Here is a 22,394-nt window from a genome sequence, read left to right as displayed (position 1 = left end):
CTTAAATACAATTAATAAAACTAATATTGTATATGTGAGACATTATTATAATAATATTATAATTCTTTGTGTACAGTTCATCTGAATTAGACTTAACAATATATCCACAAAGGGTCTGGAGAATTGGTCAATCTCTTACATAAATCTTTACAATCTTTATGAAGATTCCAGTGTTTGGACAAAGAGATCCTCCGGTTTGGTCCATACTTGTTCAGATAGAACCTGATGTGAAATCATTATACTGTACTTCAGAGTATAACAAGAGCAGGCCCAAAAGTGCAGAAAAATCTTTTAAAGTGGCAATGCTCACATTTATGCAAATTGCAGCTTGGCCATTATACCTACAGAAACACTGCTGTTTTACATATACCTGTAGGTATAATAGAGGCAGAAAGTCCATAGAGAAAAACTCTGTGGAAAGTAGTGTAATTGCCGAGGTCTTTATTTGTTTATATCTTTCATCAGAGGTATGGATTTACATTATGTCTGTTATTATTGAGTTTAATAAAGATGATTATCATAGATGAGCGAACAATGTTCGGATCAGCAGATCCGAACAGCACGCTCCCATAGAAATGAATGGAAGCACCTGGCACGCAGACTTTGCCGGCGGCCGGCCACTTAACCCCCCGCGTGCTGGCCGCTTCCATTCATTTCTATGGGAGCGTGCTGTGAGCGTGCTGTTCGGAACGGCTGTTCCGAACAGTGTTCGCTCATCTCTAATATATGATATTATTTTAATATTTGTTTATCTATGTAATATCTTTCAGAGTTAAATTGGAAAGGATATATAGAAAAACCAGGAAATGACAGAGCGCTAATGGCAGCAAATTCAAATTCATTTAATCCATATCTATTTATTAATCCATGTATGTATTTATTTATCAACCAAGTCTTATCATGGTTTATTATTATTATTATTATTATTATTATTATTAGTAGTAGTAGTAGTAGTAGTAGTAGTAGTAGTAGTAGTTATTTTTTTTAATCTTTGTTTAGAACTTGCTGAGACAAGCATACCCCCTATACCTGATATTTTATATCTACCAAGTGACTTGTTATTATGATTACTACCACTGTTTTGTCTATCTATGTATCTATGTATGCATTCATTTATTTATTTATTCATCGATTCAAGTCTTATCATGTTTTTGATTATTGATTATTGATTTTAATTCTAGTATTTGTCTGTTACTGTATATTTTAGTGGCCTAAAACCAAACTGCACCCTCCTCCTGTGCCGCAGCACGCGAGCAGAGGGTGGTGCAGTGACCCGAACAGGCAGAGACGTTACACAATTCATCTTAACCATCCACATCGTGATTTTTATACTCAGGTCTATCTTGAATTTGCTGTCATTAGCGCTCTGTCATTTCCCGGTTTTTCTATATTTCCTTTCCAATTTGCCTCACCACCCACTCTGTTGGATGGTATCCAGGTAAGAGCTGCAATTGGCCTGGAGGGCTCCTGACTGGAGTCTACTATTTCCACCAGACGGGTGCCAGGTCACCATTTTTATTTTATTTATTTATTTCATTCAGAGTTAGGCCTGGTTCACATCTGAGCATGGGTTTCTGTTTGGGGAGTCTGCTTGGGGACCCCCCAAATGGAAGCTTAATCCGCATAAAAAAGCGGTTACCTTAAGAAACCCGCGGACACCATATGCTATAATGGGGTCCATGTGAATTCCACTTGGTTTCCACATGAAAAATGTGGAGATAAAAGTGTTGCTTGCATTGCTTTTCTCTCCGCATTCTTCATGCGGAGTGTGAATCGGAATAGCCTGAACACAGATGTCAATTGGGTGTCAATAATTGTTTTTTTTGTTTGTTTTAATGTAGATTGTGAGCCCCACATAGAGCTCACAATGCACATTTTTCCCTATCAGTATGTCTTTGGAATATGGGATGGAAATCCATGCAAACACAGGGAGAACATACAAACTCCTTGCAGATGGTTTTATGCCCTTGGTGGGATTTGAACACCGGGCCTCCAGGGCTGCAGGGTTGCAGTGCTAACCTCTGAGCCACCGTGTGGCCCCAACAATAATTGTTTTTATACATAGACAATATATAACGTGTATAAGCCAAATATACTTGACTCATGCACGGCTAATACAAGTATGACTACATTATGATACCATATATTAAAGTCCATAGGAAAGTGTTCCACATAATAAGAGACACTCACATGTATTCTGTATTAAGTCACTGCTAAATAAATATCTCCAGCAGAATATGATGAATTATAGGAATTTGGGAGGTTGTAAACTATGTACCAAACATATATTACATGTGTAGCTTTCATTAAATAGTAACTTCAAGCTTGCCTAGACACATACAGTTCACTTCTATAAAAAAGCATTGTGGGTGTTACAAAGGGTTAAGTATCAAAGGCTGAAATGCTAGATGCATGTTACTGTGATGAAAGGAATTGGTTTACTGTTCTATTTTAGCACAGGACTCCCTATGCTCAATATTACACCCAGCCTGTGAGTTTGCACATAGCAATTGACTCTTTAACCTTCGACAAGGCTCAATGTTATTTTGTCAATGACATTGTCAATTTTCAAGTGCAGTTTAGTTTTTATAGCATTGTAATACTTCTTCATTTCTTCAGAGCCTGGAGGAGTTGTATTACAAAAAGAAACAAGATTCCCCATAGCTGTGGCCATGTAGCAGTATTTAATGTCTGTGGGTTAAGCAGGTTTAAATAAAACACATGCAATGAAAAGATGCTTTGATTTTAATAGTTTTTAAGAAATATCTGACCATCACGTATTCTGACGCCTTAATGTATTCCTTTTCACATCTCGTGTTTATAAATGTATAGTGCAATAATTTCTATGCATTTCTAGCATATGATCCAACTATATCATTAGTGTAAATATAACATAATCCAAATTATATTATTGAAATAGAAAACAACATAAAAATGCAAAAACAAAAAATATATGACAATATGAATGACAAAAAGCTCTAGACGGTTACACAAAGCAACATCACACACATAGAATAATACCATGCCTGCTGTTAATCAGCTACATCTTTACTATAGTGATTTTCAGTAATGTCAATGTCTTCCCAGAGATCTTGAATGGCAAGTATGCCCGCTGCTTTGTCGATGCACGTATTCAAGTAATCAGCAATGCCTGAACTGTTCTACTTGAGCAGCAACAGAGCTGCCTTGGAACAGCCGCTGACGTCACAAAGGTGTCGACTGGCAACCACTGAGACTGTGGGAGATGTGTCCTCTTCTGTGTCCGAGCCAGCTATTTAACCGTCCGCTTCACTTTCAAGTTCAAAGAGGCTTTGTGGTAGCAGCAGCACTTTCACAGCCAGACAGTGAAAATAGGCTGTCAATGAAACCTCAAGAATGAGAGCAACGTGACACTCTGAATAAGAGACCAGAGAATAGTTACAATAGACATCTATACACATGGTAAGGGAGGCGCGCATGTTGCTTGACATGACTGCAGCCTTACTATCAACTGCTGTGATAGGGGACTCTGCTAACAGGGCTGGCCCTTGTACAGCTAGTCATCCTTATGTTCCCCTACTCATCTGGGTGGAGAAGACCCGCTGGAGATACCATGTTCATGGATGAAAAAAGAATTCACACTCAAACTTATTTGGACGGTCAGAAGTTTCTTTTTTTTATTACAGCGATCGCTTTGTTAGACAGTGGCCTATGCTGTCCCAAGGAATGCATTTGTGAACATCTTCTAGTAAACTGCACTGATAGACAACTTGAAGAATTTCCCACTGGTATCCCAATGGATACCAGGCAGCTGATCCTAACTCATAACAATCTGACCTACCTTCCATCAATGGATCTCAACCTTCTAATTGACTTGGTGTACCTGGATTGCAGTCACAATATTTTAGGAGACTCTTTGGAAGCCACCTTTATTGCGGTGCCATTGGTTTATCTGGACCTAAGTCACAACAACATTTCGAAGATTACAACGGAAACTTTCTATCTTTTGACAAGCCTAGTTGTCTTAAAGCTTTCAGATAACCCTAAATTGGGGGAGATTGAGAAGTATGCCTTCGCCAACAACACAGGCCTCCGTCAGTTGGACCTCAGTCGAACAGCTCTGACTTACTTAGATGTCACTACCGTTAGCGAATTACCTAGTCTACGAACACTAGGCCTCAGCTTTAACCCCTGGGACTGCTATTGTCCTATGAAAGACTTCCTTAAGTGGGTCACAGAGAGTGATATTTACTTCACAGGTGAGCCAGGGTAAGGTAAAGGGGCAGCGGTGCTACACAACTGTTACTTTGCACTTTTTACATTACCCATAAACATTTCTATATAATAGTGCTTTCCAATGTCATTCTTACATTTACTTACTGTTACACACTGTGCATATGTGTATGAGAAGGTAAGCTTTAATGTACAGCTCTACTGCTTTGTAGGAAATTGTTAATCAGCGTTATGTTGTTCTATTATCAATGTAAAAATTCCAAAGCATGTACAAATGTCAGTTCACTATCTATTTAGCCAAAGTATGCTCAAAATACATTTACAAGTGATGCTGACATTGTGAGCTACTTTACCATCCTTGGCTAGAGACATACGTTGTGTATTTGCAGCAAGTTAGCCACTGCAAAATTGTTGACAGCCAACTTGTTGAAGTAGTGCACAGTTTAAGCAAATCCCATCTGTGCACTGCGCAAAAAAAGTGTCAATTATTGCTTTGTGATCACCCGCAGTTTTCAACTTTTGCTATCCAAAAACTGAAAACCAACTTCAGTTGCCCAGTTGAAAGTCAGTTGCCCAGAAATCGCAGCTGAGAGCTGCAGCGAAACACTACAATTCTCACTGTTTTATGCCACGGGTGGGAGACTCACTAAATGTGGCCTTAGCATTAGGGAGCCATTATAATGATAACATTGCTAGGCTGAGGGGCAGCACCATTGTCCTGCAATATGTGGTAGCTATATACAGTAGACTGTAATGTGTGAATAACCAAAATACTATTGTTTATAGCACTGTGTACTAGTTACCTAGAGATAGGCCACTAATCAGTGGATTTATTCTGATATCTGGAGTAGGAAGCATTTTTTCCCCTTAAGTTCTCATTAAAAATCTGTATTCTGCTCAGTATTTTGCTCCCATGTCTGTAAACCAAAGTCAGAAGCAGGTTCAAAATTTTGCATTATACCAATTCTCTGTATACAGTAATTTCCATTTTTGTTTTTTGCATGATGCAAAATAATGAGCAGAATACTACCATGTAAACGTATCCTAAGATGGAAAAAAAAGTTGCTCCAACTGCAGACCCATCTACTGTATAGTGGTATTTCCAGGGAACTGTAGTGCCACTACTATTACGTGCAATTCCTGTCCATGGCAGCAGCTCCTGGAGTCTGCTGGAACAGCTGATCTGTGCGGGTTCCATGTGTCTGATCCCCACAGAGCCATTTGGATTGAGAAAAAGGTAGAAGTAGAACTTTCTACATATTTCCCATTCCTCTTGTAGCCATTCTTGGCTTTAGCTTAAAAAAATGCAATAAAATCTGCAACAACAAAAAAAGCTGCTTTTTTTTTGTTGCAGATTTTATTGCGTTTTTTTTTTTTTAGCTAAAGCCAAGAATGGCTACAAGAGGAATGGGAAATATGTAGAAAGTTCTATTTCTACATTTTTCTCAATCCACTGCTGGCTTTGGCTCAAAAAACTGCAACAGAATTTGCAACATAAAAAGCTGCATTTCTGCAACATGGGGCCTTAGCCTTACTCTGTATATGAAACTAGAACATATCTCATCTATAGATAAAGCTGTGTGTGTAAAACAATTAATGTTGCCTGTACTGCTCCCACTTGTCTCCCTATTATTAAAAAGTAGTAAAAGGAATAGTCACGGATTATTGTACATCATTTTTGCCACACATTATTTGGTAAATTCTCCCCGCTGTGTTTTACCAACAGTATACCAATACTGACAAAATCTACAGCAACCTTGTAGCCTTATTATTATTATCAGAATTTCCCCCTCTCATAATACAATCCAAAATATAGTAGGTAAGGTTTCCTGTAATATAGTGGATACATCTGAAATCTTCCTTTGGCTAAGGCCCCACGTTGCAGAAATGTTTTAGTTAGATGCCAAATCATAGTGGGAAACAAACACTGCACTTTAAAGATGAGATTTTGGTTAATCTCATGTACAAATTATGATAATGCTTTGAAAAAACAGTATTTTTGAAAAATGTAGAATATTTATTTTAGCAGCAGGATTGCAAGCGATTTCACTATATACTTAAAAGGAGAAAAATACAGCAAAAAACGGTGTGGGAAAAAAAAACAAAAAACCAATACATTTTCCTTGCACTTACGTAGGGAGTTGATTATGATGATATCTACCTATAACTACTTTTTCTTTTATAGTCCCTGCCCCCCAGTACCATTTATCAATATAGCGCAGCAGCGATTAGTACATACCCAACTCCTATCTCTCTTCACAGCACGTCCCCACTTGATGGAAGGTTAGGGACATTCTGTAATATGGTTGCATAAGAAAAGGGGCAATATGTACAAAATGTAATTTCTATGAGATAGCGTGATTGGTTCCAGGGTTTACATGGAGAATGCCCCTCCATAGCTTTGTCCTTGTCTTACTATATATAATCTCCTAGTTTCAAGGAGAGTATGCTGCTGTCTTCCAGTCTCTGCATATTGTCCTAATTTAATTTAGAAATGACACATTAGTCACTTCCTTATTAGCATGCGGTACTTGACCTTCCCTTGATACTTTACACTTTTGTGTTAGGTACTCAGATAACAATCTTCTGCTAACAAGAACACATTACTGCTATATAGCCTTCTTTCAGGCAATAAAAATCTGAAATGAAATCGTACCTTACAGCAATGCTTGTTAAACTCTGGGGGGGGGGGGCCTGACAGTTTTGGTGAGGCAAAGGTCTCTGCCCAGTTCATCAGTCAGACGCAGGTCAGGGTATAAGGAAAGAGCACCATGGCACATTGCATCTCTTCATTATCAGTAGATCTTCTCTTTACATCCATATAATCCACTCCTGGCTTTGGCTCCAAAAAAAAGGAGCAAAATCTGCATAAAAAAAGCTGCGCTCCTGCAATATGGGGCCTTAGCCTTAGGGTTGGTTCACACTAGCGCTTGTATTCCACCCGCAAGGAGTCCGCATGGAGACCCCTCCGGATGGAATGCAATCGCAATTGCAAGCGATGTGCTTGCAAAGCAGATGGAGCCCATAGACTATAATGGGCTCCATGTGCATACCGCGCACTGCCCGCACGAATGAATTGTGCGGGCAGTGCGCGGCAAGGACACGGAGCCCATTACAGTCTATGGGTTCTGTGTGCTTAACTGCACAGCGCTTGCATTAGCATTGGTATTCCGTTCGGGGGGGTCTCCATGCAGACTCCTTATGGACGGAATACAAGCGCTAGTGTGAACCAACTCTCATGTGAAGCTGTGGTGATGCTTCTACCCATTTTGTACTGGCGGCAGTGTCTACTATTGTTGAGGCCTAACCATCGCTATGGATTGAATGATGAGGCCATAGCTAAAAAGCTTGCGACTAGAGATGAGCGAACACTGTTCGGAACAGCCGTTCCGAACAGCACGCTCCCATAGAAATGAATGGAAGCGGCCGGAACGCGGGGGGTTAAGCAGCCGGCCGCCGGCAAAGTCTGCGTGCCAGGTGCTTCCATTCATTTCTATGGGAGTGTGCTGTTCGGATCGGCTGATCCGAACAGTGTTCGCTCATCTCTACTTGCGACACACTGATTTACAGCCTAGTGCTTTTGTATTCACACAGGGTTGATTTTACCATCATGTTTTATTATTTTTCTCACAATTTTAAAGTTGTGTGTATATGTATAAAGTTGTATACATATAAATTCGATTGCAAATAATGCCACCAGAAAGTATGGTATCCAAATAAAAATTCGGTACAATAAAGTGCACATATAATACTGCTACATAGTGCTCACACAATAATGACATTCAGTGCTCAAATAATACCATCACATATGGATTAAGGCTGAAAAGCAGTTTGAGCAGAATGAAGGGAGAAATGTTAGGCCGTGTTCACACAGGGTTTTTAGGTCGCGCACTCTGCTCCGGATTAGGCCAATGAATGGGCCTAGTTGGGAGGAGGGAGTGTCTTCAGGCCGAATCACGAGGTGAATCGGCCTGAAGAATGAGCATGTCGCTTCTTTTTTCCGGGAGCCGGAAGAAATGGCTCCTGGAAAAAAGAACTGACCAGCTCCCATTGATTTCAATGTGAGCCGTCTTTTTGGTCAGGATTTTGAGGCGGATATGGCCTCAAAATCCTGACCAAAAAACCCCGTGTGAACTCAGCCTTAGTTCTTCCTAGATATTTTCACATTCCTAAAAGGGTTTTTCCCACCACATAAAGTAATGGCATATTGCTTCCATTGCCGGGACCTTTACAAATCTTGAGAATGTTGCAATAGTCATCAATCACTTGAATGGAGTTATGCAGCATTACCCTTCACAGTAGAAGGTCAGAAGCACCAAAATGCAGGGGAGAAACAGTAGGGGTCATTGGGTTTCCCTGCAGTCAGATCCCCACTAATCAGAGAGTTAAGGCACCACCTTAATACAATGTCCACATAATTCTGCCATATAAAGTGCCTGAATAATATGCACTATGCAGTCATTTTTTTTTTTCAGAATTCTCCTATACTGTGGCAAGATTAGGTTCTATTCAGATCACATTTTTTACATCCATTTAACAGATGCCATAAAGGGATGCAAAATACAGAGGCAAACAGATGTAGACTGATGGTCATCCGTTGGCAAAGACATCAAGGTTAAACAAATGGATCTGTTTCTGGAAACGTAGTATAAAAATGGGCAAAAAGTTCTGTGTTTTATTTTTTTTAACATTGATGTCTATCTAAATGGATGACCATCAATTGTCATCCATTTGCCTCTTTTTTTGCATCCGATAAAAGAATGTGCTAAACAGATGTAACAAATGTAATCTGAATAGAGCTTTAATTGTGGATTGTTGTAGGGTTATTAATCATATATGTGGTTATCAAGTGTAGAAAAGGGTTTAATGATTGAATCCATGCCCTTATGTTATAATGGTAAAGTGTAATCCTGGGTGATCCATGACAATGAAGTCTTTATTAGCTAAATCTTTGACATTCTATAATGATTAATGGTTAATGTTTTGGTATTCCACAGTAATTCCAAGGTTATAAATATTTTCTCTGTTTTCTGTCTGCTTCTTTGCATAATACTGATATATAATAGTATGATTCATAATGGTATGAATACATGTATGTTATAAAGTCATCAGAAATTGCAGAGACAGCCCCAGTGATGAAGGGGGTGAAGGGGAATAATATTAAGATTCCTAGAGGTCTAGGGAAATGCTGACATTCTTGGTGGTTTATGTATGTGTGAATGGTGTCATGTCTGATAGCCTAAGGTGTTGAAGAGGTTAATAGACATTGTTGGTCATGGGATAATGAGGGTATTGATGTACTGTTTTTGCGCCATTGCTGTTTATATAATGCAGTTCAGGTGATCGGGAGGACTGTACTGTATGTGTACTCATCATATAGTTCTCTGGGAAGAGAAACATAGCAAACGCACTGCTGAATATCTTTCAGGAAAATTCAGAAGTTTGTATTCCTGAAAGCTGCTGTGACAAAAAGTAAAAAAAAAAAAAAACTGGTTGGCACAACCCCAGGAATCACTGCTAGTGAACCCGCAGCGATATCTGACATGCAGGTCTTAGGGTAAGTTCACACAGAGTTTTTTGGTCAGGATTTTGAGGCGGATATGAAATCAATGGGAGCTGGTCAGGTCTTTTGCTCATTCTTCAGGCCGTTTCACCTCGTAATTCTGTCTGAAGACACTTCCTCCTCTCGATTAGGACCATTCATTGGGCCTAATCCGGAGCAGAGTGCGTGACTGAATGCCGGTACAGTACACTGGCAAAATCACGGCCGCAAAATAGCGCGGCGCATACGATCCCCGTGTACGGCCCGCAAAAGCCCCCGCGGTGTAGACATGCCACATCACGTGGCACGTTACACCGTGTGAACCCTCCCTTAGAGCTACTGTGCGGAATATAAAAGTAAACAGCTTGTTACCTAGATGACTCCCTACATCTGCTTATTCTATTTTTCTGCAGTTTTAGGCCTTATTTACATGCTAGTGTTTTGATCAGTGTGTAAGCCAAAAGCAGCAGTGCAGACTATACAGCTACAATGTATAATGAATAGAGATGAGCGAACACTAAAATGTTCGAGGTTCGAAATTCGATTCGAACAGCCGCTCACTGTTCGAGTGTTCGAATGGGTTTCGAACCCCATTATAGTCTATGGGGAACATAAACTCGTTAAGGGGGAAACCCAAATTCGTGTCTGGAGGGTCACCAAGTCCACTATGACACCCCAGGAAATGATACCAACACCCTGGAATGACACTGGGACAGCAGGGGAAGCATGTCTGGGGGCATAAAAGTCACTTTATTTCATGGAAATCCCTGTCAGTTTGCGATTTTCGCAAGCTAACTTTTCCCCATAGAAATGCATTGGCCAGTGCTGATTGGCCAGAGTACGGAACTCGACCAATCAGCGCTGGCTCTGCTGGAGGAGGCGGAGTCTAAGATCGCTCCACACCAGTCTCCATTCAGGTCCGACCTTAGACTCCGCCTCCTCCGGCAGAGCCAGCGCTGATTGGCCGAAGGCTGGCCAATGCATTCCTATGCGAATGCAGAGACTTAGCAGTGCTGAGTCAGTTTTGCTCAACTACACATCTGATGCACACTCGGCACTGCTACATCAGATGTAGCAATCTGATGTAGCAGAGCTGAGGGTGCACTAGAACCCCTGTGCAAACTCAGTTCACGCTAATAGAATGCATTGGCCAGCGCTGATTGGCCAATGCATTCTATTAGCCCGATGAAGTAGAGCTGAATGTGTGTGCTAAGCACACTCATTCAGCACTGCTTCATCACGCCAATACAATGCATTAGCCAGTGCTGATTGGCCAGAGTACGGAATTCGGCCAATCAGCGCTGGCCAATGCATTCTATTAGCCCGCTGAAGTAGAGCTGAATGTGTGTGCTAAGCACACACATTCAGCACTGCTTCATCACGCCAATACAATGCATTAGCCAGTGCTGATTGGCCAGAGTACGGAATTCGGCCAATCAGCGCTGGCCAATGCATTCTATTAGCCCGATGAAGTAGAGCTGAATGTGTGTGCTAAGCACACACATTCAGCACTGCTTCATCACGCCAATACAATGCATTAGCCAGTGCTGATTGGCCAGAGTACGGAATTCGGCCAATCAGCGCTGGCTCTGCTGGAGGAGGCGGAGTCTAAGGTCGGACCTGAATGGAGACTGGTGTGGAGCGATCTTAGACTCCGCCTCCTCCAGCAGAGCCAGCGCTGATTGGCCGAATTCCGTACTCTGGCCAATCAGCGCTGGCCAATGCATTCTATTAGCCCGATGAAGTAGAGCTGAATGTCTGTGCTAAGCACACACATTCAGCACTGCTTCATCACGCCAATACAATGCATTAGCCAGTGCTGATTGGCCAGAGTACGGAATTCGGCCAATCAGCGCTGGCCAATGCATTCTATTAGCCCGATGAAGTAGAGCTGAATGTGTGTGCTAAGCACACACATTCAGCACTGCTTCATCACGCCAATACAATGCATTAGCCAGTGCTGATTGGCCAGAGTACGGAATTCGGCCAATCAGCGCTGGCCAATGCATTCTATTAGCCCGATGAAGTAGAGCTGAATGTGTGTGCTAAGCACACACATTCAGCACTGCTTCATCACGCCAATACAATGCATTAGCCAGTGCTGATTGGCCAGAGTACGGAATTCGGCCAATCAGCGCTGGCCAATGCATTCTATTAGCCCGATGAAGTAGAGCTGAATGTGTGTGCTAAGCACACACATTCAGCACTGCTTCATCACGCCAATACAATGCATTAGCCAGTGCTGATTGGCCAGAGTACGGAATTCGGCCAATCAGCGCTGGCTCTGCTGGAGGAGGCGGAGTCTAAGATCGCTCCACACCAGTCTCCATTCAGGTCCGACCTTAGACTCCGCCTCCTCCAGCAGAGCCAGCGCTGATTGGCCGAATTCCGTACTCTGGCCAATCAGCACTGGCTAATGCATTGTATTGGCGTGATGAAGCAGTGCTGAATGTGTGTGCTTAGCACACACATTCAGCTCTACTTCATCGGGCTAATAGAATGCATTGGCCAGCGCTGATTGGCCAGAGTACGGAATTCGGCCAATCAGCGCTGGCTCTGCTGGAGGAGGCGGAGTCTAAGATCGCTCCACACCAGTCTCCATTCAGGTCCGACCTTAGACTCCGCCTCCTCCAGCAGAGCCAGCGCTGATTGGCCGAATTCCGTACTCTGGCCAATCAGCACTGGCTAATGCATTGTATTGGCGTGATGAAGCAGTGCTGAATGTGTGTGCTTAGCACACACATTCAGCTCTACTTCATCGGGCTAATAGAATGCATTGGCCAGCGCTGATTGGCCGAATTCCGTACTCTGGCCAATCAGCACTGGCTAATGCATTGTATTGGCGTGATGAAGCAGTGCTGAATGTGTGTGCTTAGCACACACATTCAGCTCTACTTCATCGGGCTAATAGAATGCATTGGCCAGCGCTGATTGGCCGAATTCCGTACTCTGGCCAATCAGCACTGGCTAATGCATTGTATTGGCGTGATGAAGCAGTGCTGAATGAGTGTGCTTAGCACACACATTCAGCTCTACTTCATCGGGCTAATAGAATGCATTGGCCAATCAGCGCTGGCCAATGCATTCTATTAGCGTGAACTGAGTTTGCACAGGGGTTCTAGTGCACCCTCGGCTCATCTACATCAGATTGCTACATCTGATGTAGCAGTGCCGAGTGTGCATCAGATGTGTAGTTGAGCAAAACTGACTCAGCACTGCTAAGTCTCTGCATTCGCATAGGAATGCATTGGCCAGCCTTCGGCCAATCAGCGCTGGCTCTGCCGGAGGAGGCGGAGTCTAAGGTCGGACCTGAATGGAGACTGGTGTGGAGCGATCTTAGACTCCGCCTCCTCCAGCAGAGCCAGCGCTGATTGGTCGAGTTCCGTACTCTGGCCAATCAGCGCTGGCCAATGCATTCTATTAGCCCGATGAAGTAGAGGTGAATGTGTGTGCTTAGCACACACATTCAGCTCTACTTCATCAGGCTAATAGAATACATTGGCCAATCAGCGCTGGCCAATGCATTCTATTAGCTTGATGAAGCAGAGTGTGCACAAGGGTTCAAGCGCACCCTCGGCTCTGATGTAGCAGAGCTGAGGGTGCACAAGGGTTCAAGTGCACCCTCGGCTCTCCTACATCAGAGCCGAGGGTGCGCTTGAACCCTTGTGCAGCCTCGGCTCTGCTACATCAGAGCCGAGGGTGCGCTTGAACCCTTGTGCACACTCTGCTTCATCAAGCTAATAGAATGCATTGGCCAGCACTGATTGGCCAGAGTACGGAATTCGGCCAATCAGCGCTGGCCAATGCATCCCTATGGGAAAAAGTTTATCTCACAAAAATCACAATTACACACCCGATAGAGCCCCAAAAAGTTATTTTTAATAACATTCCCCCCTAAATAAAGGTTATCCCTAGCTATCCCTGCCTGTACAGCTATCCCTGTCTCATAGTCACAAAGTTCACATTCTCATATGACCCGGATTTGAAATCCACTATTCGTCTAAAATGGAGGTCACCTGATTTCGGCAGCCAATGACTTTTTCCAATTTTTTTCAATGCCCCCGGTGTCGTAGTTCCTGTCCCACCTCCCCTGCGCTGTTATTGGTGCAAAAAAGGCGCCAGGGAAGGTGGGAGGGGAATCGAATTTTGGCGCACTTTACCACGCGGTGTTCGATTCGATTCAAACATAGCGAACACCCTGATATCCGATCGAACATGTGTTCGATAGAACACTGTTCGCTCATCTCTAATAATGAAGAGATGTGTATATTTTCTTTGTTTTCTGTCTGCTTCTGGTGCATAATACTGATATATGAATAAGGCCTTATATTAACATCCATCGACAGATTTCATTTCATCCACAGCCCTTGGTCTTAGGCAGAGATGTATAACATTGTTATCTTATAAAGGAAATTATAGAGGGCAGGCATGAATGGTATGAATACATATATGTTATAAAGGCATTAGACATTGCAGACATGTAGTCGGTATCCTTCAGTGTAGTCAGTATTCTAAATACAACATGTAATGTGGACATGGCTGACAGCATTGAGCTGTTTATGTAGACACAGATTGCTTTTCAAAGGCTAAAAAAGCCTGACTATGTCAAGTCTACAAAGTGTTTCTTTCTTTACACTTTTACTGTTGCATACTATATTATATATTTAATGTATAAAGCATTGCTAGTTATGTTAGAGTATAGTTTATAGGTTATAATAACAACCAACTTGGTATCGTAATATGAATACAAATGCAGCATTACCATGGAAACTGCTTAACTCCCTAAAGGTTGTGCGGGAAGGCACTGTCTGAAAGAAGATGGTATCCGGCAATACATGGTAGGATTGTATGTGGCAACAGGACAGAAAAGAGCTCAGATATTTAGTGATTGGAGGAGGGGAGCAGCTAAATAAGATACGGTATATACTACAACCATGTCTCACAGTATGACAGCTCCACTTCATGATGGTCATCTCCAGTCGTCTGAGACTCAGTCTGTTCATTGCTGTGAAGTGGACGATTTCCAGAATATTTCCATAAGTGGACCCCTTATGTTTTATACATCTTTATAGACTGTAAGCACAATGCTTTACATTATTTATTGCTGTATTGTGTAAAGTGCTATGAAATGATGGTAAGAGGGTTGCGGTAGGAGTTGTAATGGTGGTGTGAGCGTAGGGGCCCAACCCAACTTGATCATCAGAAATGGAACGTCACACAAAAGGTTGTGCTTCAAAAATCTTTCAGTGTTTTATTAAGTGTTTCAAGTAGAGCTTTAGGTGAAACGTTTTTCGGTACGTACAAGTACCTTCATCAGACTCTACATACAGAAAAAATAAATAAAAATACAATCATGTGAGAAGAAGTGCACATAATTTACAACATATACAACTTATATACATTTCAAGGCCCAGATGTGAAAAGGCAGGGAATACGATGGTAGATTTCCACATATTAATAGAACTGATACAGATGTTCTAGAGTCAATGTAATACAGGCAGAACTAAGTGACAGGTAGTGAGTAGAGATGAGCGAACACTAAAATGTTCGAGGTTCGAAATTCGATTCGAACAGCCGCTCACTGTTCGAGTGTTCGAATGGGTTTCGAACCCCATTATAGTCTATGGGGAACATATACTCGTTAAGGGGGAAACCCAAATTCGTGTCTGGAGGGTCACCAAGTCCACTATGACACCCCAGGAAATGATACCAACACCCTGGAATGACACTGGGACAGCAGGGGAAGCATGTCTGGGGGCATAAAAGTCACTTTATTTCATGGAAATCCCTGTCAGTTTGCGATTTTCGCAAGCTAACTTTTCCCCATAGAAATGCATTGGCCAGTGCTGATTGGCCAGAGTACGGAACTCGACCAATCAGCGCTGGCTCTGCTGGAGGAGGCGGAGTCTAAGATCGCTCCACACCAGTCTCCATTCAGGTCCGACCTTAGACTCCGCCTCCTCCGGCAGAGCCAGCGCTGATTGGCCGAAGGCTGGCCAATGCATTCCTATGCGAATGCAGAGACTTAGCAGTGCTGAGTCAGTTTTGCTCAACTACACATCTGATGCACACTCGGCACTGCTACATCAGATGTAGCAATCTGATGTAGCAGAGCCGAGGGTGCACTAGAACCCCTGTGCAAACTCAGTTCACGCTAATAGAATGCATTGGCCAGCGCTGATTGGCCAATGCATTCTATTAGCCCGATGAAGTAGAGCTGAATGTGTGTGTTAAGCACACACATTCAGCTCTACTTCATCGGGCTAATAGAATGCATTGGCCAGCGCTGATTGGCCAGAGTACGGAACTCGACCAATCAGCGCTGGCTCTGCTGGAGGAGGCGGAGTCTAAGATCGCTCCACACCAGTCTCCATTCAGGTCCGACCTTAGACTCCGCCTCCTCCAGCAGAGCCAGCGCTGATTGGCCGAATTCCGTACTCTGGCCAATCAGCACTGGCTAATGCATTGTATTGGCGTGATGAAGCAGTGCTGAATGTGTGTGCTTAGCACACACATTCAGCTCTACTTCATCGGGCTAATAGAATGCATTGGCCAATCAGCGCTGGCCAATGCATTCTATTAGCTTGATGAAGCAGAGTGTGCACAAGGGTTCAAGCGCACCCTCGGCTCTGATGTAGCAGAGCCGAGGGTGCACAAGGGTTCAAGCGCACCCTCGGCTCTGATGTAGCAGAGCCGAGGCTGCACAAGGGTTCAAGTGCACCCTCGGCTCTGCTACATCAGAACCCTTGTGCAGCCTCGGCTCTGCTACATCAGAGCCGAGGGTGCGCTTGAACCCTTGTGCACACTCTGCTTCATCAAGCTAATAGAATGCATTGGCCAGTGCTGATTGGCCAATGCATTCTATTAGCCCGATGAAGTAGAGCTGAATGTGTGTGCTAAGCACACACATTCAGCACTGCTTCATCACGCCAATACAATGCATTAGCCAGTGCTGATTGGCCAGAGTACGGAATTCGGCCAATCAGCGCTGGCTCTGCTGGAGGAGGCGGAGTCTAAGGTCGGACCTGAATGGAGACTGGTGTGGAGCGATCTTAGACTCCGCCTCCTCCAGCAGAGCCAGCGCTGATTGGTCGAGTTCCGTACTCTGGCCAATCAGCGCTGGCCAATGCATCCCTATGGGAAAAAGTTTATCTCACAAAAATCACAATTACACACCCGATAGAGCCCCAAAAAGTTATTTTTAATAACATCCCCCCCTAAATAAAGGTTATCCCTAGCTATCCCTGCCTGTACAGCTATCCCTGTCTCATAGTCACAAAGTTCACATTCTCATATGACCCGGATTTGAAATCCACTATTCGTCTAAAATGGAGGTCACCTGATTTCGGCAGCCAATGACTTTTTCCAATTTTTTTCAATGCCCCCGGTGTCGTAGTTCCTGTCCCACCTCCCCTGCACTGTTATTGGTGCAAAAAAGGCGCCAGGGAAGGTGGGAGGGGAATCAAATTTTGGCGCACTTTACCACGCGGTGTTCGATTCGAACATAGCGAACACCCTGATATCCGATCGAACATGTGTTCGATAGAACACTGTTCGCTCATCTCTAGTAGTGAGGTATGCAAAAAATGAACCATGTTGGACAAAATTAAATAAATATTCCGGAAATAGTATTGTAGTCTGGTTCTTTTTGTTCTTTTTTGTCCTGAAACTGATATCAGATTAAGGTAAAACAAACGAGGCCTGGAGTAATTAGAAAACATATGATAAGTACCTTAACAGAAGGGTAGAGTAATATGCACGATATTTCAAACTATAGCCACTGGAGCCACTGGATTCTGTTAACAAACAGGAAATCACATCAGTAATGTATGAACATTATAATAAATGGTTGGCAGAGTACGGACTGTTGGCCATATATATCAAAAAAGAACCTTCCACATAGTTGTGGACATGTACTGATAATGCACTGATGGGTACAATGTAGCCAATATGTAGGCTATGATGCATACAACACACTGGTGAGTGGGTACAGTGTAAACAATATGTAGGCTATGATGCATACAACACACTGGTGAGTGGGTACAGTGTAAACAATATGTAGGCTATGATGCATACAACACACTGGTGAGTGGGTACAGTGTAAACAATATGTAGGCTATGATGCATACAACACACTGGTGAGTGGGTACAGTGTAAACAATATGTAGGCTATGATGCAGACAATACACTGGTGACTTATAACAGCTCGTTGCCTAGGTGACTTACCTCCGCTCGTTCGCCCGCAGGGTCCGCTGGAGTCAATACAATTGGTGGTCAGTAGCAAAGGGTGGACGCGGCACAAAGAAATCAGCTGTAGCGCTGTGGGAAAGGGCGCGTACAGCGAGTGCCGGAGGTCCGGTATAAACTGGCCGAACGGCCAATAGGAGAGGAGCCGCGGCGCACGCTCAGAGTGAGCGAGTGACGTGGCCGTGTGTAGTGGAGGATCGTGCATGCCCAGTGCGCCGCAATGATGAATTGCAACGGCCGGCACTGTGGCGCATGCGCGGAGAGCGGAGCTTCCGTGCAGAGACTCAGACTGTGCTTGTGTTCACAGGGAAAGATGCAGTGTTATGCTTTAGAGCAACCCCTGGTGACCGGAGGATACAATCTCCAGTAATATACCTCGCTACTGGGCAGACAAGTTATGACCAATTGTGAGACATGTAGGAGAACAAGGATTGTAATTATATGCCATTAAGGAAGAGAAAATGCAGAGTAAAGAATTGGAAGGGAGGTAAAAGAGAGGAGAATAGAAAAAAATAGAAAGAATGAGAAGAAAAAATATATAAATAAAAAATAAAAATAAAAAATATAGAATAAAAAATAGAAAAAATAAAAAATAAAAATATCAAAAATTGTTTTTATGGAAAAAGATAAAAAATATTGGAAATTATAAAAAATGGAAGTTATAAAAAATAATAATAAATGAGCATTGTGCTACAAAGGAAAAGAAAAGGAAGATTCTACTGTAACCATGATATGCCAATTAAAAACAAAAAGCATACTTTTGAGGTTGCGGACCCTGGAGGGTGGATTGCGGTGAGGTGTCAACGAGCCTGTATGGGAGAGACAAGAACAATATGATAACACAAATGAAAAATATGTAATGAGCGGCTACAAATTAGGAATCAAATGAAGAATCAAATGAAAGCATTGAGATCATAGTCGCGGTTAAGCCCCTTGGGTTCCAACGTCTGTAACCTGTGGATCCAGAAGGCTTCCCTTCTTTTAAGGATGGTAATGCGATTACCACCCCTCCTTGGGGCTTCTACATGCTCCAAAACTTGGAAGCGTAGTTGCGAAATGCTATGTTTCATATTCTCAAAATGGGCTGGGATTGGGAGTAATAGGTTTCGACACCGGATGTTGGACTTATGTTGCTTAATGCGGTCTCGCACACGTTGGGTGGTCTCCCCAACGTATGCGAGACCGCATGGACATTTAATCAAGTACACAACAAAATTAGAATCGCAGGTGAAGTAATCTTTCACCGGGATTGCTTGTCCGCTATGTGGGTGGTATATCTTATCACTCTTGAGATCATTGGAACACTGGTGGCAGTGAAGACATGGGAATGTGCCTTTCCTCTGTGTACTAAGGAATGTCTGCCGTGGAATTCTGATGTCAGAGCCCAAGTCTGCCTTAATAAGTCTGTCTCGGAGATTACAAGGACGTTTAAAACATGGTAAGAATGGTTGCGCGAATTCCTTGATATTGGGATAGGCTCGTCCGAGCAGTGACCAGTGTCTCCTGATAATGTTGTGTACCTTATAAGAAAAAGGGTGAAATTTATGGATGAAAGGGATTCTGTGGTCTATGTTCTTGGGAGGCCCATTTTGAGTGGGAGCTCTAGTATCCCGTAATGTTTTACAGAGTAGTTTAGTCGGGTAACCTCGATTAGTGAACTTGGTCATCATTTCAGAATATCGTGTGTCCCTAACACTGGGGTCATTCACGATGCGTTTGACCCTTAAAAGTTGAGATTTGGGGAGAGCTCATTTAACTGCTGGTGGATGGCAGCTGGAGTAGTGGAGGAGGCTGTTGCGGTCAGTTGATTTAATGTAAATATCAGATTCGAGAGTGCCGTTCTCACGAAGGGTAACCTGAGTGTCAAGGAAATTGATTGATCTGGCACTGCAATTAGCTGTGAATTGGAGTTCTGGCCAGATGTTATTGAGATATTGTGTGAACTCCTCTAGTGTGGAAGGTGGTCCGCTCCAGATACAGAATATATCATCGATATATCTTTTCCACACCAGAGAGAAGTTTTTGAAATGGCTGTGGGTGTAAACAAACTTTTCCTCAAAGAGGGCCATGTATGCGTTAGCGTACGGTGGGGCCATATTTGACCCCATGGCCGTGCCACGCCCCTGTACATAGTATTTGCCCTGGAACATGAAGAAATTTTCTTCAAGAATAATGTGTAGTAAATCGAGTATTAACTCGATCACACCCTGGTCTACCTTGGCTGTTTCCAATAATGTTTTTGTTGCCGTAATACCCTTGGGATGTTCAATGGAGGTGTAGAGGCTTACTACATCCCAAGTTACAAGGAGACAGTCATGGGGTAGATCTGAGAGGCTACGTGTCAACTCAAGAAATGTTGATGTGTCCAAAAGAAATGATTTGGTATCCTTAATGTGGGGTGTGAGAATTTTTTCGATGAATATAGCTAGGGGTGAGAAGATAGAATCTGTGGAGGCCACAATCGGGCGTCCAGGGGGATTTTGTAGTCTTTTATGGATTTTGGGCAATACGTAAATAACGGGGGTGATGGGATCTGTTTTGTTGAGAAAATCATAGGTATAGGTATCAATATTGTTCCTGTGAAGATGTTTTTCGAGTGTAGATATAATCCTATCCCTAATTTTGGGGGTAGGGTTATAGGATATTGGAGTATAAACCTCCCTGTCACTGAGTTGTCTGTGGATCTCATTGGTGTAATCTATGCGGTCCATTATCACTAAGGCTCCCCCCTTGTCTGCTGGTTTAATAATAATCGACTTGTCATCGAGGAGGGAATTAAGAGCCTGTTTCTCACCTATGGTGAGATTAGGAGGGCAAGTGAGTTTATTGTTTTCGACCTCTGTCCTAAAGGATTCCATATCCTTTTTGATAAGAGATATTACAGTCTCCACCGGAGGAGAATTTTTAGGTGGCATAAAAGAGCTTTTCTTGGTGAGACCCAAGTTTTTGCAACTAATCTTACTGGTTGCTTGCTCTATTGGTATAGGAGTAGGGTTTTTAGAAAAGTGTACCTTAAGTCGTAAAGACCTGTACAATCTTTGTAAGTCGAGGTCGAGGTCGAATAAGTCGAATTTGTAGGTAGGGCAAAAAGATAGACCTCTCTGTAAGAGGTCCAGTTGTGCTGTAGTGAGGATTTTGGATGAAATATTAATGACAAGTGATTCAGTGCCCACCCTCCAGGGTCCGCAACCTCAAAAGTATCCTTTTTGTCTTTAATTGGCATATCATGGTTACAGTAGAATCTTCCTTTTCTTTTCCTTTGTAGCACAATGCTCATTTATTATTATTTTTTATAACTTCCATTTTTTATAATTTCCAATATTTTTTATCTTTTTCCATAAAAACAATTTTTGATATTTTTATTTTTTATTTTTTATTTTTTCTATTTTTTATTTTTATTTTTTATTTATATATTTTTTCTTCTCATTCTTTCTATTTTTTTCTATTCTCCTCTCTTTTACCTCCCTTCCAATTCTTTACTCTGCATTTTCTCTTTCTTAATGGCATATAATTACAATCCTTGTTCTCCTACATGTCTCACAATTGGTCATAACTTGTCTGCCCAGTAGCGAGGTATATTACTGGAGATTGTATCCTCCGGTCACCAGGGGTTGCTCTAAAGCATAACACTGCATCTTTCCCTGTGAACACAAGCACAGTCTGAGTCTCTGCACGGAAGCTCCGCTCTCCGCGCATGCGCCACAGTGCCGGCCGTTGCAATTCATCATTGCGGCGCACTGGGCATGCGCGATCCTCCACTACACACGGCCACGTCACTCGCTCACTCTGAGCGTGCGCCGCGGCTCCTCTCCTATTGGCCGTTCGGCCAGTTTATACCGGACCTCCGGCACTCGCTGTACGCGCCCTTTCCCACAGCGCTACAGCTGATTTCTTTGTGCCGCGTCCACCCTTTGCTACTGACCACCAATTGTATTGACTCCAGCGGACCCTGCGGGCGAACGAGCGGAGGTAAGTCACCTAGGCAACGAGCTGTTATATGTCACCAGTGTATTGTCTGCATCATAGCCTACATATTGTTTACATTGTACCCACTCACCAGTGTGTTGTATGCATCATAGCCTACATATTGTTTACACTGTACCCACTCACCAGTGTGTTGTATGCATCATAGCCTACATATTGTTTACACTGTACCCATCAGTGCATTATCAGTACATGTCCACAACTATGTGGAAGGTTCTTTTTTGATATATATGGCCAACAGTCCGTACTCTGCCAACCATTTATTATAATGTTCATACATTACTGATGTGATTTCCTGTTTGTTAACAGAATCCAGTGGCTCCAGTGGCTATAGTTTGAAATATCGTGCATATTACTCTACCCTTCTGTTAAGGTACTTATCATATGTTTTCTAATTACTCCAGGCCTC

General features: G+C 42.9%; 1 protein-coding gene across 1 annotated transcript in view; it reads left to right on the top strand.

Annotated features, from left to right (window-relative positions):
• Positions 1 to 3,598: 3,598 nt before the first annotated feature.
• The window catches only part of LRRC52 (leucine rich repeat containing 52), a 70,859-nt gene continuing 52,063 nt past the window's right edge, over positions 3,599 to 22,394 (top strand). The window contains exon 1 of the mRNA XM_075286713.1: positions 3,599 to 4,238. Coding sequence (XP_075142814.1) covers positions 3,599 to 4,238 — 640 coding nt within the window. The remainder of the gene's footprint in view (positions 4,239 to 22,394) is intronic.

The sequence above is a fragment of the Leptodactylus fuscus genome, chromosome 9, assembly GCF_031893055.1.
Source record: "Leptodactylus fuscus isolate aLepFus1 chromosome 9, aLepFus1.hap2, whole genome shotgun sequence".
In the NCBI taxonomy this organism is placed as follows: domain Eukaryota; kingdom Metazoa; phylum Chordata; class Amphibia; order Anura; family Leptodactylidae; genus Leptodactylus; species Leptodactylus fuscus.
Note: the sequence above shows the minus strand (reverse complement) of the source record. Positions and strands in the feature narration are given on the sequence as shown.